This window comes from Gopherus evgoodei, chromosome 5 (genome assembly GCF_007399415.2).
Source record: "Gopherus evgoodei ecotype Sinaloan lineage chromosome 5, rGopEvg1_v1.p, whole genome shotgun sequence".
NCBI classification, from domain to species: domain Eukaryota; kingdom Metazoa; phylum Chordata; order Testudines; family Testudinidae; genus Gopherus; species Gopherus evgoodei.
The window spans coordinates 57657660-57675479 of NC_044326.1; the positions used below are offsets into that span (position 1 = coordinate 57657660).

Below are 17820 nucleotides of genomic sequence, written 5' to 3' on the forward strand. Positions count from 1 at the left end.
CATTAATGCAAAAATTGTGGAGTATATGCACTTTATGTGATCCTGGCCACACAAAGAGAATGACAAGATGTGAGGGATGCAGTTTAAATACGCACAACTATATTAACTTATCTGGGAACTAACTCTCACAGTGCATGTCATCGTTCATTCCTTAATCATTTCCACATACATTTGGGGAGATCTGTTGTTAGCCCTCCTCTGTCCCAGCCCATTGCTGGGACCTTTCCCTCATAAGAGGGTTAAGGGACTGGGGAAAGAGGTATTTGACTTGACAAATACAATTATCTTCTCTTTCATTTAAAACCAAACAAAATCCAACTTCAATACAGTAGAATACCTGAAAAATAATTGTCAGTGAGGTTGCACAGTAGCCAGATTCTAATTTTATTGCATTTTAGTATTCAGGCTTAATCTATCTGAAAGCCTCTGTGATCTGCTTGGGTATTTAAACCTGAGTGACTTTCAGATGATATTTTCTCATGAGACAGTCATTCAGCAGAATGGTTGGACTACTGCTGAAGCCAAAATAAAAAATCAAAATGCAGCTTTGCAGCCACAAGTTGGAAAATTTATATGAGGCAGAGAAATCATACCAGTTCTGAGCAGTTACCATAACTTGTATAACAGGCATGTACAGCTGTGGTTGGGCAGAGGTTTCAGCTCAGCAATTTATCCTCCATTGTTTTGGGTTGTACAGATTTGTCTTTTTATGAGCTTTGGCCATAGTGGATGTGTGGATGGGTTTGTTCATTTTTTGTGGGTAAGGAAATTAGGAAAGAAGTCAAAACACTTTCTCCTTTGGATCAACCCTGTCATTGTGATTTTTGGTTTGTTAAATGATTGGGTACTTTATTCCTGATGAGGGCCAGGGAGTGAGATAAGAAGTCAAATCTCATCATCAACATTAATATTATCCTTTGAGAATCTAGATGGAAGGGGCTATATGAATACAAAGTATTGTATTCATGTTTAATGAATTTAGCTTGACCACAGTTATGCTGAAAACTAATACACCACAAGTTTGTGACTTGTCCATGAGGTACACAGGAAGTCTGAGAGAGAACAAGGAATAGCACCTAGTTTCCTGATTCCAATGCCAGTTTCACTAGGACTGCTTACATGTGTGAGGGACCACCCGTGCTTAATGTGTTGCAAGAATGGCTGATGAAAGACCAGAGAGGGATATAAACTGCTTTCCCAGGTATATCTAAAACAGGTATAGAACTGAGGAAGTAAAACTGTTGCCCAGTGTGGATTAAATCACTCACACATTCAGATATATGTAGATGTCCTGAACCCATCCAGCATGATAATTTACATCAGTTCTCAAAGCTAGGCAAAAGACGAGACATTATTCTTAGGAAAGGTCATTTTGGAATGCTAATGAGATGTTTCACACTCCATCCCCTTCAGTTTCAAATGCCCTCTCCATCTGTAGAGGAGGAGCCAAAGGAGGGCGAGAGAGAGTTGAAGGCTTGCACCAGAAGTGCCTACCTAGCTAAGTAGGTAGGCACTTTCTGTTATTGGTGGGCCTGCTAAGGTCTGACAGAGTGACCTCTATTGTTACAAATATGATGATTTCCATAAAGTCAAACTGTTTGCAGGTATTTCTAGGACATGTTAACCTGATCCTTCTATAAATATAAATAGAAGACATATATACAAAATATCCACTGACACCATAGCAGGTTCATGGGAGGTCGGCATGTGGGCATGAAGCCAGAGGGGGAGAGAGTTCCATTTCCCAGCTTCTCTGGCCTTTTCTCACCTTGACTTGCCTATAAGACATCTCAAATTATTATTATTTGTACTACCATGACATTTAGGAGCCATAGTCATGGACCAGGCCCATTGTGCCAGGCACTATACAAACACAGAACAAGAAGACGATCCTTGCCTCACAGAGCTTACATTTAAGTATAAGACTAGAAACTGGTGGACATAGATGGATAAATGGGGGAGTACAAGGAGAGCGGCGTGACAATATTGCTCAGCATGATAGGCAGTGGCATTGCAAGCATCAAGTGTTGTGTAGGCATCACAGCTAACGAGGGTTTTAGAGGAAGATAATGAGAGCTTTGCAGACATTTATGGGGAGGAACAGCATGGGATAAAGCAAGAAAATTTAAAAAATGTGTGATGGAGGCTGGCATCATGGGCTGATTGAAGGTGGAAGCTGACCCCTTGATAGTAAATGAAAGTTGATAGGGTAGTATGGGGATAAGGGCCTTGAAAATGAAGACAAGAAAGTTACATTTGATGCAATAGAGAAGGGTGAGCCAGTGAAGGGATACAGAGAGAGGGATAACATAGTCAAAGTGATAGTCTAGGAAAATGATCTCAGCATTCTGAATGGAGATGAGCAGGAAAAGCTTGCGTTTGTTGAAGCTAGAGAAAAGGATGTTGCGGTAATCGAGATGCAAAATCATGTGATCGTGGATAAGTTTTATCTGTGTGGATGGATAGGAAAGGCTTTATCTTAGAGATGTGATGCAGAAGGAATTGGCAAGATTTAGACATAGACTGGATTTGAAGACCTAGAGGGAGGTCTGACTCAAACAGAGTTATAGGCCTGAATGACAGGTAGGATAATGGTTTTTCCATAGTGATTGAGAGAGGAGGTAACGGGGTTTTGGAGGGAAGGTTAAGAAATCTGTTTTAGACATATTGAGCTTGAACTGACAGCTAGACATCCATGAGCAGATGTTAGAGAAACAGGCCAAGATTTTAGTGTGCAAAGACACACACAGGTCTGGAGTAGAGAGGTACATCTGTGAATTGTCAGCATGGAGATGTAGTAGAATTTGTATTTGCAGATGAGATTACCCAGTGATAAGAGGGAGGGAGAAGAGAAGGGGAGCAAGAACAGAACCCTGTGGAGCTAAAGAAAGCTGGAGGACAGGTGAGGAATATTCTCCAAAGGACGCACTGAAGGAGTGATTAGAGAGGTAGAAGGAGAACTAGGAGAGGACAGTCATGGAAGTAAAGGGAGGACAAGACCTCAAGAGGAAGAGCATGGTCAACAGTGGCAAAGGCATCTATCTGAAAGGTCAGTGAGCATGAGGATGGAGTACTGGTTCTGATTTAATCTTCGATAAAAGCTGAAATCGGGGAGTCAATACATGCAGCAAGTAGTTGAAATCTCTTGTGGAGTGGCCTGGGGTTTGAAGTTAGTGATCGGGGCTATAGATTTGGAGCCAAAACTAGAGAGGGAGCAGAAGAGCCAGTAAAAAAGAAAAAGAAAAATCATTGGTGCTCGTTTAAAAACTACACACCCAGCAGATTAATCGATGCTCAAATCCTGGCTAACACTCAGAACTTGTCTTGCAAAACAGAAGGAGCCCCTGCAGTATAAGCTTGTGAGCATCTGCTGAAGAAAGCTCAAGTATCTACAAATGTGAATATGTAAAAATTCACAGGAAAGAACTTAACTCAGACTCACAACATGTACTTATGAATTCATACAGCGTATCTGTAACTATTTACCTGAAGAAGAGCTCTGTGTAAGCTCAAACGCTTGTCACTCTCACCAGCAGAAGTTGGTCCAATATATTACCTCACTCACCTTGTATCTCTTAATATCATGGGTTAATATCCAACATGGCTACAGTAATACTGCATACTGTTTATATATCTATATTCACTATGTATATATGAAACTGTAAAGATATTCCAGTATTTATATAAAAGTACCTTAATGGTCACTTTATCATAATAATTTTCTTAGTTTAAGGGTTAAGTTAATCAGTGAAACAACCTAACTGTAAGTTAATGTTTTTTCAGTGAAAATTAACTTCCTGTAGTTGTAACAAACATGCCAAAATGTTATATCTGTAGGAACTCATGTCGGGACAAGTCTTGCTTTCACTGATGTCAGTTGCAAAATTTCCATTTATTGTAATGGATGTTGAATCTGTCCCTAAATGAAATAGCAATATGCAATCTTCCAACTGGTGTTTATTCCCTTGTCATTTCTACTGATTGTAACCGTACTAATGCAAATATGGTTCTTTTATTCAATAGGGTATCACATTTGATGAGTTCAGATCATTTTTCCAGTTTTTGAACAACCTAGAAGATTTTGCAATTGCAATGCAAATGTATAATTTTGCAAATCGTTCTATAGGACAAGGTGAGAATTATTACTTTTTTGATAAAAGCAGATCTTTTGAGCAACTTGTCCTAACAATTGTTCATCATAACTGGATATTACCAGGAAAGTAGGATATAACTGTATCACTAAGAGTTTTACTTGATATTTGAAAATAAAAATACATCTGCTGTTTAGCAGAAGATAGTTCTGTCTTTTTCACCATTGTAGGTGAACATTGTAATTTAAACAGATGTCATCAGTGCAACCTAATTTAATCATTCTTTTTCCTTTAAAAATTGAAAAATATTTAGCTGAATTTGATTAATATTAATTATTTCCTTATTTTGCTAATTAATGTTTTATTTGTGTACCTAGAGATCTGTTGCAATTTTAGAAGATATTATACATGCAATTAATAGACTCGTAAACTTTAAGGCCAGAAGAGACCATTGTGACCATCTATTCTGATCACCTCATAGGCCATATAACCTCACCAATCACCTCTTGTAATAGATCCATAATCTCTGGCTGAATTACTGAAATCCTCAAATCATGATTTAAAGACTTCCAGTTACAGAGAATTCACCATTTACTCTGCTTTAAACCAGCAAGTGACATGTGCCTGATGCTTCAGAGGAAGGAAGAAAAACCCCAGGGTCTCTGCCAATCTGACCTGGGGGAAAATTCCTTCCGGACCCCAAATATAGCGATCAGTTGGACCCTGAGCATGTTGGCAAGACCTCCCAAACAGACACCTGGGAAAGAATTCTCTGTAGTAGAGCCCTCCCTATCTATGACCATTAGAGATTTTGCTACTAGCAGTTACAGATGGGCCACATGCCATTGTAGGCAATCTCATCATATCAACTTATATAAACTTTTCAAGCTGAGTCTTGAAGCCAGTTAGGTTTTTTGCTCTCCTTGGAAGACTGTTCCAGCACTTCACTCCTCTGATGGTTACAAACATTCGTCTAATTTTAAGCCTCAACTTGTTGATGGCCAGTTTATATCCATTTGTACTTGTGTCAACATTGGCACTTAAATAACTCCTCTCCCTGGGATTTAGCCTTCTGATGTATTTATAGAGAGCAATCATATCTCCCTTCAGCCTTTGTTTGATTAGGCTAAATAGGCCAAGCTCCTTGTATCGCCTCTCATTAGTAGGTTTTCTGTTTCTCTGATCATCCTAGTAGCCCTTCTCTGCACCTATTCCAATTTGAATTAATCTTTCTTAAACATGGGATACCAGAATTTCACACACTGTTCCAGAGCAGCAAAGAGTCCTGTAGCACCTTATAGACTAGCAGACGTTTTGGAGCATGAGCTTTTGTGGGTGAATACCCACTTCGTCGGATGCATGTTCCAGAGGTCTCACCAGTGCCTGTGTAATGGCAATAACACTTCCCTGTCTCTACTAGAAATACCTCGCCTGATGCATCCTAGGATTGCATTAACATTTTTTCATAGCTTCATCACAATGGCAGCTCACAGTCATCCTGTGATCAATCAGTACATCCAGGTCTTTCTCTTCCTCTGTCACTTCCAACTGATATGTCCCGAGCATGTTATAAAAAATGCTTGTTGTTAGTCCCTAAGTATGTGACCTTGCACTTTACACTATTAAATTTCATACCATTTCTATTACTCCAGCATTCAAGATCATCCAGCTCTTGCATAATATTCTAGTTCTCCATACTGGCAGTACCTCCCAACTTTGTGTCATTCTCAAATTTTATTAGCACACTCCCACTTCGTGTGCCAAAGTCATGAATTAAAATGTTAAGTAAGAGTGGTCCCAACACCGATCCCTGACAAACTCCACTAGGGACCTTCCTCCAGCCTGGCATTTCACCTTTCAGCATGTCCCGCTGGAGTCTCTGCTTTCATCAGTTCCTTATCCACCTTTCAGTTCTCTCATTAATCCACATCTTCTCCAATTTAACTAATACTTTCCCATGTGAAACTGCATCAAATGCCTGATTGAAATCCAAGTAGATTAGATTGCTGCCTTTCTTTTGTATAAAAAATCAGTTATCTTCTCAAAAAAAGAGCTCAGATTGATCTTGTACGATCTGCCTTTTATAAAACCATGTATTTTATTCCAGTTACTGTTTTCTTCTATGTCCTTAACTACTTTATCTTTCAGAATTTGTTCCAGGCCCTTGTATACAGTGAGGTCAAACTAATGAGCTTGTAGTTTCCTGATTTGCTTTTTTCCCCTTTCTTAAAAATTGGAACTATATTAGCAATTCTCCAGTATTAGGGTAGGACCCCCGATTTACAGATTCATTAACTCCCCTCTGTCCCTCCCCTCCATCAATATTGTCCTCAAATAATCTTGCTTCATTTTGTCGCAGCCCTAAAGCCTATGCTCTAACATGGTGTATGTTTGGCCAGTTGTCGGTCAAAAGGTCACATTGGTACTGTGTGCAACACCGTAATGCGGTGTGCAACGTTATAGTGCCACGTGCCTATTCCCGCTCTTTTTCCCTGGTCAACTAAGGGTCAGACTAGTGCCGTGTGCAAAAATACCAGTGTGCTTGCTCTCGAACCTTCTGTCAATCAAAAGGTCAGTTGGTGATGTGTGCAAAAGCATAGGGCTGTATGGAAAAGTAGTGTGCCGGGTGCAGCTCCCATTGACGTAGAGGGCACCAGCTTGGAACCTGGTTGGTGAAGGAGCTAGGGACCAATCAGACGCTGACACGAGTAAGAGAGCCTTCGAATAAAACTAAGTCTCGTGCCAAAATCTGCAGGAGTATCCACGGGCTAGCTGAAAGGCCTGATCACCCTTTCAGCCAGGGTCTCCTCCGGATTCAGCTGGCTCGGGTCGTGTCGATTTGCTTTCTTTTTTGGATTATTTTCCCGCCAATTCGTCGTGCCCTTTGTGTCTGTACTGCTGGTCAGCTGCGCCTGGAGTGTGCTGTAAATACTCTGTTTGTTTAGCCTCTTTCCTTTTTCCCTTCCTTACTTGATACCAAGATGTGTATATAGTATATGAAAGTTAAATTGTTGTATTAATTGCTGTTGTGGTTAATTGTTGTATTTTACAATATTCGGTTAATGTGTGCACAGCTTACTTATTTTGTGTATCTGTTCTGATTTTTAGTAAGCAGTTGATCATAGACTGCTTGGTTTTTTGTTGTTGAATGTAAATAGACTGTTTCAAGTTGTGTGTATATTCTTGTTCTGATAGTATTGTTAATTGGTAAAAGTGCTCCTCCCCAGCCCAAGTTGCAACTCATTCCCCATTAATAAACAACCACTTGGCTTTGAATTACAATCTGTTTTCATTTTGATTTTCCTCACTCAATCAAATCCCTGCTCAAACCTGCATTGGTCTCGGACACATTTGTTGAAGAAAATACATAAGTGTAGATTTGGCCTCGTATTTGCAATACTTACAACTTTCAAACAGTTACCAAATATTTCTCAGTTCCTTCTCATAGTGCCTATGGGATACAATTTTCCATGTTTGGCTTCTGCCCACAGGTATGTGGGGAGTGAGCAATGGCGCATAAAAAGCCCGTAGTGAGGGGTGCATGTTATAAACTTGAACAGTTGATTGGATCATAAAGTTATAAGCAACTGAAAAATTGCTTCTAAACATACTCAAAGTATCTGCTTCTGATCAGGCTCAATCTTTCATCTCCAAACTTGGTACATCACCTAACATGTGTACCAATAGGACTTTTCTCTTTGGATAGTGGATCAAGGAAAGAGCTTAGAGGGGAAGTGCCACCTAAATCTAAGGTCTCTTATGTACAATACAATGTGATGTACTGCATCAGATCTCTGTTGTGATATGCTTTCCAATTATATGATTACACACAATATAATATATTTTGTAAATTGTAATCTATGAACTAAATTTTCTGCTGGTGTAAATTAATTGATTTCAATTAATCTACATCAGTTTTCACCAACGAAGAATCTGACCCTATATTTTTTTTTCTATACTACTTTTGATATCCTTACTTTTGACTGCTTAAATGTACAAACATAACTTAGCAATAAAATTTTGGCATTTCATTACACATAGTTCACTAGGAAAGTTTATGCTGCAAAGGGTATATCACAACATGTAAGCTTTTATGCTATATCGAGAAATTAGAACACATAATGACTTCTGTGTTTTACTTTTTTCTTTTGATGTGTTGTTTACATAGATGAATTCAAGCGTGCTGTGTATGTAGCTACAGGCCTGAAGCTTTCAGCACATTTGGTGAACACAGTCTTCAAGATCTTTGATGTTGACAGAGATGACCAGCTGAGTTATAAAGAATTTATTGGCATTATGAAGGACAGATTGAATCGAGGGTTCAGGGTAAGAATATGTTTATTTTAATTGATTCAGAATTGCCAAAGTATTGAAAGTAGCCTGTGCACTAACAGCTGATTGAATCTTTATATTTTGAAAGACTTAGGAAACCGTCTGGAAGATTAATCTCTTCCTGATTTGTAGAAGTTTGTTATTTTGGGAGAACCATAGATGGGGGGCAAGGTATGCCTTTACACTACAAGACCACCTCGGAAGTGCAGAGTGCTCTCCTGTACATGGTGCCATTTCTGCTGGTTGGTGTGGAGTGGTTTGGAGCTGGAGGTTTTAACAGGTACTGTGTTTGCAACTGGACCATTGGCAGAGGAGGAAAGAGATAGGTGCCTTTCACCTCAGGCCTTGTGTATCTGTGCAAAGGCAGTTACTGACAATGCTGGTCTGCAACAGATACAGCTGATCACGGTTTTAATTAGTGAAATTAACAATTAGCAGCAAATCATGCTCAGCATGATTTCACAAGTGTTGCTGTGGACCAAACTATATTTCTGTGTTCAGCACCAGTTGTTAAGACTCTCTTTTCAGCAGCAGCTGTGAGGCTTGGGATTTTTTGTTTGTTTGTTTGTTTTTGTATAAACAAGGTTATTGTGGCCCAAAGCTACTTTTTGATAATTTAGGTCTGTTTCTAGCAGATTTAAAGCCAACATTACAATCCAGGAAGATGGGTAGGGAATAGGAAATCACTTGCTAAAAGTTGGAGAAAATGAGCCTGTAAACTGACTGGAGATTTGCCATGGGGCAGGTCTGTAAAACTCACTACTCTCTACACTCTTCCCAGTCCACCAGCAAAGGAAGGGAATTTGGGGAGTGTCAAAGTTTAAAGGAGAATTTTTAAATAACATTGGACAATTGGGACCTACACCTCAACATCACTGCAGTGGTGTTATGTGATTGCATAACTATTTTGCTAGACTTATTAGTTGATTTGGGATTTAGAAATAATTTTAGATTTTATTTTTAAATGGAGCAGTTAGAAAAATCCATGCATCATTTTAGAATGACCATATGAAGTCCATATTTTTCTTACTGTTTTTATATAGCAATATCACAAATTATTTATTTAAATTTAGTTTTTAAATATAATATGCTCTTTTCAAACTGACAACATAATCATTTAGATACAAGTTTTAAACTCATAGAGTATAGTACTTGTTAAATTGAAATTTGGATTTGTTTTTTCATAATATTTTACCCACTGTATTACTCACTTTTAAAGTAGACTAGCTTTCTAAATTGATTAATTAATGTTAGGTCTTGTGTAGAAGGTGATGTTGAATCTTGTAGGTGACCTGGCTTTCTTTGTTGTATTTTGACCCTGTGAAGAAAACATGTTGATGACATTCCTTCAGAAGTGGTGACACAAATGTATTTCGTGCTGATGCTCAAACCATAATTTTTTTTCTTGATAGTGTGGAAGTATAGTTGTTTTATAACCATTAGAATAAGTTTAACTGCATGATTAACTGTTAACTAATTGTAAATGTGTCGTATTTGTTAACTTAAGCAGTGCATAGAGTAGTAACTAAATAATTCTTGTGAATATAGAGTATATGTAGACTTCTTTTTAATATTATTAAAAAGCAGGACAGAAATCAAATATAAGTTTTAAAAGTCATCTTCGTCAGACACTATTTTGCTTTCCATGTACCATGCTTTCCTTTTAGGCAACTTGAAAAGCTCTTGGCTCACAAAATAGAGAGTATACTGCACACACTAGGCTAGATTGTGATACCTTTACTCAGACTGAGTGGCACCTTGCTCCATAAGTGATCCTATTGATTTCAGTGGAACTACTCTAGGAATCAGGTGCTACTCACTGTGTGTAAGGGTATCAAAATTTGGTCCCATACTATAGGGACAACAATGATACAGTCATTTTTATTTTTTCATTTTATTTATTTATTTATTTATTTTTACAAGGGATATAACTACCCATTACCTTGTCATAAGATTCCTAAAAATATATTTCCCCCGGGAAAGTAGAACTCCAGGACACTCTCAGAAATAAACTTCATGGTGTGAGTGTCAGTTTTTAGCAAGGTTTCAGAAATAATGCAGAAAACATGTCAGCATCTACCATGTGTAAGTAATGGTGCCTGTTGTAATCTTTTTGCAAAACTTTTTTTTTTAAATAAAGTCTACTAAAACCAAACAAACATCATTGAGTTGGGGGAAGGGATAGCTCAGTGGTTTGAGCATTAGCCTGCTAAACCCAGGGTTATGAGTTCAGTCCTTGAGGGGGCCACTTAAGGATCTGGGGCAGAATCAGTACCTGGCCCTGCTAGTGAAGGCAGGGGGCTGGACTTGATGATCTTTCAGGGTCCCTTCCAGCTCTATAAGATAGGTATATCTCCACTGTTTTAGAAGGAAAAGGAAAAAGGGCATAGGATGTAGCACCTTACTGCTTTTTAAGTGCCCAAATTGGCACGAAGTATCTATGATCTTTCAAGCTGCAGAAAGTTGCAGATATGGCTTCAGTGGCCAGGATAATTTCTTTCCAACTAATTTGACCTTGCAGAATTATACAGTATTTATTATTGCCAAAGCAAGTACAGTGTAACTTTAGCCACAATTATAGTCACATTTATAGTGTGCTGAAGCAGTTGTCTCGTGCTAAACTGAAATTAACATATAAGTAACAAAGCTAAGGGATGATAGGAGAGAAAACAGCAAAATAAAGATAATGGATTTCAAGAAGTCAGACTTTAGCAAACTCAGGGAATTGGTAGATAAGACCATGAGAAGCAAGTGTAAGGAGAAAAACAGTTCAAGAGAGATGGAAGATTTTCAAAGAGACATTACTAAGAGCACAAGAGCAAACTATCCCACTGCATAGGAAAGATAGAAAGTATGGCAAGAGACCACCCTGGCTTAACAAGGACATCTTCAATGATTTGAAATTCAAAAGAATCCTACAAAAAGTGGAAACTAAATCAGATTACAAAGGATGAATATAAACAAACAATACAAGCAAGTGGTAACAAAATTAGAAAGGTCAAGGCACAAAATGAGTTTAAATTACCTAGAGACATAAAGGGTAACACGAAAACCCCAAGTATAGAGTAGGTCTGTTAACTCAGTGGGGGGAGAAGAACAATAACAGGAAATATGGAACTGGCAGAAGTGCTAAATGACTTTTATGTTTCAGTTTTCACCAAAAAGATTAGTATCAATTGGATATCGAACTTAATGAATGCCAGTGAAAATTAGGCAAGAGCAGAGGCTAAAATAGGGAAAGAATGAGTTTAAAAAAGTTAAATGTCTTCAAGTCATCAAAGCCTGATGAAATACATTCTAGAATACTCAAGAAGCTGACTGAGGAGATATCTGAGCCATTAGCAATTATCTTTGAAAAGTCATGGAAGATAGGACAGATTCCAGAGGACTGGAAAAGGGCAAATATAGTGCCCATCCATAAAAAGGGAATAAGGACAGCCTAGAGAATTACAGACCAACCAACTTAACTTCAGTACCCATAAAGATAATGGAGCAAATAATTGAAAAGTCAATTTGCAGACACCTAGGGATAATAAGTCAGCATGGTTTTGTCAAGAACAAATAGTGTCAAACCAACCTAATAGCTTTATTTGGCCTGTGGATAGGGGGGAAGTGGTAGATGTGGTATATCTTGACTTTAGTAAGGCTTTTGATACTGTCTCACATGATCTTCTCATAAACAAACTAGGGAAATACAACCTAGATGGAGCTACTATAAGGTGGGTGCATAACTGCTTGGAAAACCATTCCAAGAGAATATTTATTAGTGACTCACAGTCAAGCTGAAAGGGCATAATGAGTGGGGTCCCGTAGGGATCAGGTCTGTGTCCAGTTCTGTTCAATATCTGCATCAGTGATTTAGATAATGCCATAGAGAGTACATTTATAAAGTTTGCAGGCGATACCACGCTGGGAGGGCTTGCAAGTGTTTTGGAGGATAGGATTAAAATTCAAAATTATCTGGACAAACTGGAGAAATGGTCTGAAGTAAATAGGGTGAAATTCAATAAGGACATGTGCAAAGTACTCCATTTGGGAATGAACAATCAATTACACTCATACAAAATAGGAAATTGCTTAGGAAGGAGTACTGCAGAAAGGTATCTGGGAGTCGTAGTGGATCACAATCTAAATATGAGTCAACAGTGTAATGTTGTTGCAAAAGAAAGCAAATATCATTCTGCATCTGAGGGAGTGTTGTAAGCAAGACACAAGAAGTAATTCTTCTGCTCTATTCCACTGTGATTAAGCCTCAGCTGGATTATTGTGTCCAGTTCTGGGTGCTACATTTCAGGAAAGATGTAGACAAATTGAAGAAAGTCCAGTGAAGAGCAACAAAAATGATTAAAAGTCTAGAAAACATGATCTGTGAAGGAAGATTGAAAAAACTGGGTTTATTTAGTCTAAAGAAGAGAAAACTGAGGGGGAACACGATAACAGTTTTCAAGTATGTAAAATGTTGTTACAAAGAGGAGGGATAAAAATTGTTCTCCTAACGTTTGAGGCTAGGGCAAGAAGCAGTGGGTTTAAAAGGCAGCAAAGTAGGTTTAAGTTGGACATTAGGAATAACTTACTAACTTTCAGAGTGATTAAGCACTGGAATAAATTGCCTAGCAAGGCTGTGAAATCTCCATTTTTGGAGATTTTGAAGAGCAGATTAAACAGTCACCTGTCAGGTATGGTCTAGGTAATGTTTAATCCTGCCTTGAGTGCTGAGTACTGGACTAGAAGACCTTCTAGTCCTACGATTCTATGAAGTGGTTTCTTAATAAATATAATGATAACTAGGTGAGACTAATAGCCCTCTAGCCCAGTATCCTGTCTTCTGACAGTGGCCAGAACTAGATGCTCCAAAGTGAATGAACAGAACCGAGCAATTATCGAATGATCCATCTGTTATCATCCCCAGAGCATGGGGTTGCATCTGTGAACAGCGTGGCTAAGAGCTGTTGATGGACCTATCCTCCGTGAACATATCTAATTTTTTTTTAATCCAGTTATGCTTCTGTCTTTCACACAATCTCCTGGTAATGAGTTTGACAGTTTGACTGTGCATTCTGTGAAGAAGTAGTTTGTTGTGTTTGTTTTAAACCTGCTGCCTATTCATTTCATTGGGTGACCCACCCGCCTTGGTTCTTGTGTTATGTGAAGGGGTAATAACATTTCCCTATTCACTTTCTCCATGCCATTCATGATTTTATAGACCTTGTCATAAACAGATGGTTAAGGGTTAATGTGTCTTTTCCCTGTAAAGGGTTAAGAAGCTCAGTGAACCTGCCTGACACCTGACCAGAGGACCAATGGGGGGGACAAGATACTTTCAAATCTTGGTGGAGGGAAGCCTTTGTTTGTGCTGTTTGTTTTGTTCGTTGTTCGCTCTTGGGGCTAAGAGGGACCAGATGTACACCCAGGTTTTCTCCAATCTTTCTGAATCAGTCTCTCATGTTTCAAAATAGTAAGTACTAGCCAGGAAAGGCAGATTAGTCTTATGTTTATTTTCTTAACTTGTAAATGTGTCTTTTACTGGAAGGATTTTTACCTCTGTTTGCTGTAACTTTGAATCTCAGGCTGTGGGGGGAAGTCCCTCTGGTCTGTATGAATCTGAATACCCTGTAAGCATTTACCATCCTGATTTTACAGAGATAATTTTTACTTTTTCTTTCTTCATTAAAAGCTTTCTTTTTAAGAACCTGATTGATTTTTCCTTGTTTTGGAATCCAAGGGATTGAATCTAAACTCACCAGGGATTGGTGGGGGGAAAAGGAAGGGAATGGTTAATTCCTCTTTGTTTTAAGATCCAAGGAGTTGGATCTGTATAGGTTCCCAAGGCAACCCTGGGAGGAGAAAGGATGGGGGATGGTTTATTTCTCCTTGTTTTAAGACCCAAGGGGTTTGGGTCTTGGGTTCCCCAGGGAAGGTTTTGGGGGAACGGGAAGTGTGCCAAACAAACACTATATTTTAGCTGGTGGCAGCGTACCAAATTTAAGCGAGTAATTAAACTTAAAAGTGATCATGCAGGTCCCCACTTTTTGGACGCTAAAGTTCAAAGTGGGGAAAAGACCTTGACATGGTTGGCAGTGGTTGGGATTTGTAAAAACCAAAAGCCAGTAGGATTTTTTTTCTCTCCTTCTTAGCTGCTTGGAAAGAGCCTGAGGGCAGAGGCGTAAAGTTTTTTAACAAGGGTCTTTGTAAGAGGAGGCTCGAGCTGTGAGCCAGCAGACAGCCAGCAAAAGGCATTTACAAGTGAATTGTTTTCTTTCTTTCTACCTCTTGGGCATAGCTAGTTAGAAAAATCTCTGTTAACCAAGCAGTCAGTAAGCTGCAGAGGGGTGCAGCCAGCACAAGAAAGCATGAACAATGAGTTCCAAGGAAGCCGTTAAACAGGAACAGGCAAGGCTAGAAGCAGCAGAGAGGGACAACGAACATAAGAGACGGGTGGAACTAATTAATGCAGAAATAGCCAGGGAAGAAGTGGCCCACAAAAGAGAAGAACAAGCCAAAGAGGCTGCCCACAGGAAAGAGATAGAGAGGAAAGAAAAAGAAATGGAAGAGAGGGAAGAGAGAGAAAGCATGAACTGGAATTAGCAAAGACTAAGCCAGATGTTCCAGCCAACCCTAACAACCGTTCTCCAGGTACTGTTTCCCATCCCAGAAAATTCCCCACCTACAAGGCAGGTGATGACACTGAGGCCTTCTTAGAAAATTTTGAAAGGGGTACCATGGGTACAACATCTCTGCAGACCAGTACATGATAGAGCTTAGGCTCAGCTCAGTGGATCCTTAGCAGAGGTGACGGCTGAAATACCTAAGGAACACATGAACGATTACAAACTTTTTCAAACCAAGGCCAGAATCAGAATGGGGCTAACACCTGAGCATGCCCGTCGGCGGTTCAGAGCCCTAAGGTGGAAACCAGATGTGTCATTTACCCGACATGCCTACCAGATTGGAAAGAATTGGGATGCCTGGATATCAGAAGCAAATGTTAAATCTCTGGACGAGCTGTCCCTCCTAATACAAATGGAGCAGTTCTTAGAGGGTGTTCCTGAGGAAATAGAAAGGTACATCCTAGATGGGAAGCCCAAAACTGTCACCGAGGCGGGGAAGATTGGAGCCAGATGGGTGGAAGTGGCAGAAAAGAAAAAAGCTACTAGCAAATATCACAGGGGGCAAACAGAAAATAAACCCTGTCAACGAGGGCAACCCAAGACCCCACCTACAACCCAAGGAAAGCCCTGACTCCCTATTGTCCCACCTCACCAATCTCCAGCAACCCACCTCGGCCCAGTGACCAGTCAGCTGGCCAATGCTTTAAATGTAATGAACTGGGACATATAAAGGCCAGCTGCCCCAGGAACCCCAACCGAGTGCAGTTCATAACACCACCATCACACCAAAGATCCCCAGGCCTAGATGCCTTTCAAATACCCTCGGAGCGAAGGGAAACTTTGAGAGTGGGTGGAAAGAAGGTTATTGCGTGGAGAGACACGGGGGCACAAGTGTCAGCTATCCACCAATCCTTAGTGGACCCCAAATTCATCAACCCAGAGGCCCAAGTGACAATTTACCCATTGATGTCAAAATCTGTAGACTTGCCTGCAGCTGAACTGCCTGTCCAGTACAAAGGCTGGTCAGGAATGTGGATTTTTGCAGTCTATGACAATTATCCCATCCCCATGCTACTGGGGGAAGACTTGGCCAACCAGGTAAAGCGAGCCAAGAGGGTGGGAATGGTTACACGCAGCCAAGCCAGGCAAGCTTCCAGACCCATCCCTGTTCCTGAGCCGTCCACGAGGGCCCCGTCTGTGTTACCAGAGACCCAGACAGAGGTGGTGGTGGACCCGGATCCCCTGCCAACGATGGCAACAGCCATAGTGCATCCAGTCCCAGAACCGGAACTGGAAAAGCAACCAGCACCAGAACCGTTGCCAGCACTGACGCCAGCGCTTGCAAACCCATATCCAACCCCAACGCCAGAGGGTGCCAGCGGGCCTGAACTGGCAGAAGCAGCAGATAACCCTACCCAAGAGGCTCAGCCAGAGCCTGAAATATCGCATAGTGCACCAGCGGCAAGCGGTTCACCATCAACAAAAACAACCCCATCACCTACATCGCTTCCAGAGGGACCAAGCCCAAGTCCACAGTCTGAGGAGGAACTGGTGTCTCCAGCCTCAAGGGAACCGTTCCAGACTGAGCAGGAAGCAGATGACAGCCTTCAGAAAGCTTGGGCGGCGGCACAGAGCACCCCACCGCCTCTCAGCTCTTCTAACCGATCCCGGTTTGTTGTAGAACAAGGACTTTTATACAAGGAGACTTTCTGGTGGACACCAGGAAGACTGGCATCCTTAAAAACAGTTGGTAGTTCCAACTAAGTACCGGGGAAAGCTCTTAAGCTTAGCCCATGATCATCCCAGTGGCCATTCTGGGGTGAATAGAACCAAAGACAGGTTGGGAAGGTCCTTCCACTGGGAGGGGATGGGCAAGGACGTTGCCAAGGATGTCCGGTCTTGTGAGGTGTGCCAAAGAGTGGGAAAGCCCCAGGACCATGTCAAAGCCCCTCTCCAGCCATTCCCCATAATTGAGGTCCCATTTCAGCGAGTAGCTGTGGATATTCTGGGTCCTTTCCCAAAAAAGACCCCCAGAGGAAAGCAGTACATACTGACTTTCGTGGACTTTGCTACCCGATGGCCGGAAGCAGTAGCTCTAAGCAACACTAGGGCTAAAACTGTGTGCCAGGCCCTAACAGACATTTTTGCCAGGGTAGGTTGGCCCTCCGACATCCTTACAGATTCAGAAACTAATTTCCTGGCAGGTACCATGAAAGATCTGTGGAAAGCTCATGGGGTGAATCACTTGGTTGCCACCCCTTACCACCATCAAACCAATGGCCTGGTGGAGAGGTTTAATGGAACTTTGGGGGTCATGATACGTAAATTTGTAAATGAACACTCCAATGACTGGGACCTAGTGTTGCAGCAGTTGCTTTTTGCCTACAGGGCTGTACCACATTCCAGTTTAGGGTTTTCACCGTTTGAACTTGTGTATGGCCACGAGGTTAAGGGGCATTACAGTTGGTGAAGCAGCAATGGGAGGGGTTTACGCCTTCTCCAGGAACTAATATTCTAGACTTTGTAAGCAACCCACAAAGCACCCTCCGACACACTTTAGCCCTTGCTAAAGAAAACCTAAAGGATGCTCAGAAAGAGCAAAAGGCCTGGTATGATAAACATACCAGAGAGCCTTCCTTCAAGGTAGGAGACCAGGTTATGGTCTTGAAGGTGCAACAGGCCCATAAGATGGAAGCATCATGGGAAGGGCCATTCACGGTCCAAGAGTGCCTGGGAGCTGTTAACTATCTCATAGCATTTCCCACCTCCTCCCTAAAGCTTACCATGTT

General features: G+C 40.8%; 1 protein-coding gene across 5 annotated transcripts in view; it reads left to right on the forward strand.

Annotated features, from left to right (window-relative positions):
• MICU3 (mitochondrial calcium uptake family member 3) overlaps positions 1 to 17820 on the forward strand; it is a 114644-nt gene that overhangs the window by 83297 nt on the left and 13527 nt on the right. For all 5 annotated transcript variants that reach the window (XM_030565632.1, XM_030565636.1, XM_030565634.1 and 2 more), the window contains 2 exons: positions 4024 to 4132; positions 8260 to 8417. In XM_030565632.1, the coding sequence (XP_030421492.1) occupies positions 4024 to 4132; positions 8260 to 8417 (267 nt within the window). The remainder of the gene's footprint in view (positions 1 to 4023; positions 4133 to 8259; positions 8418 to 17820) is intronic.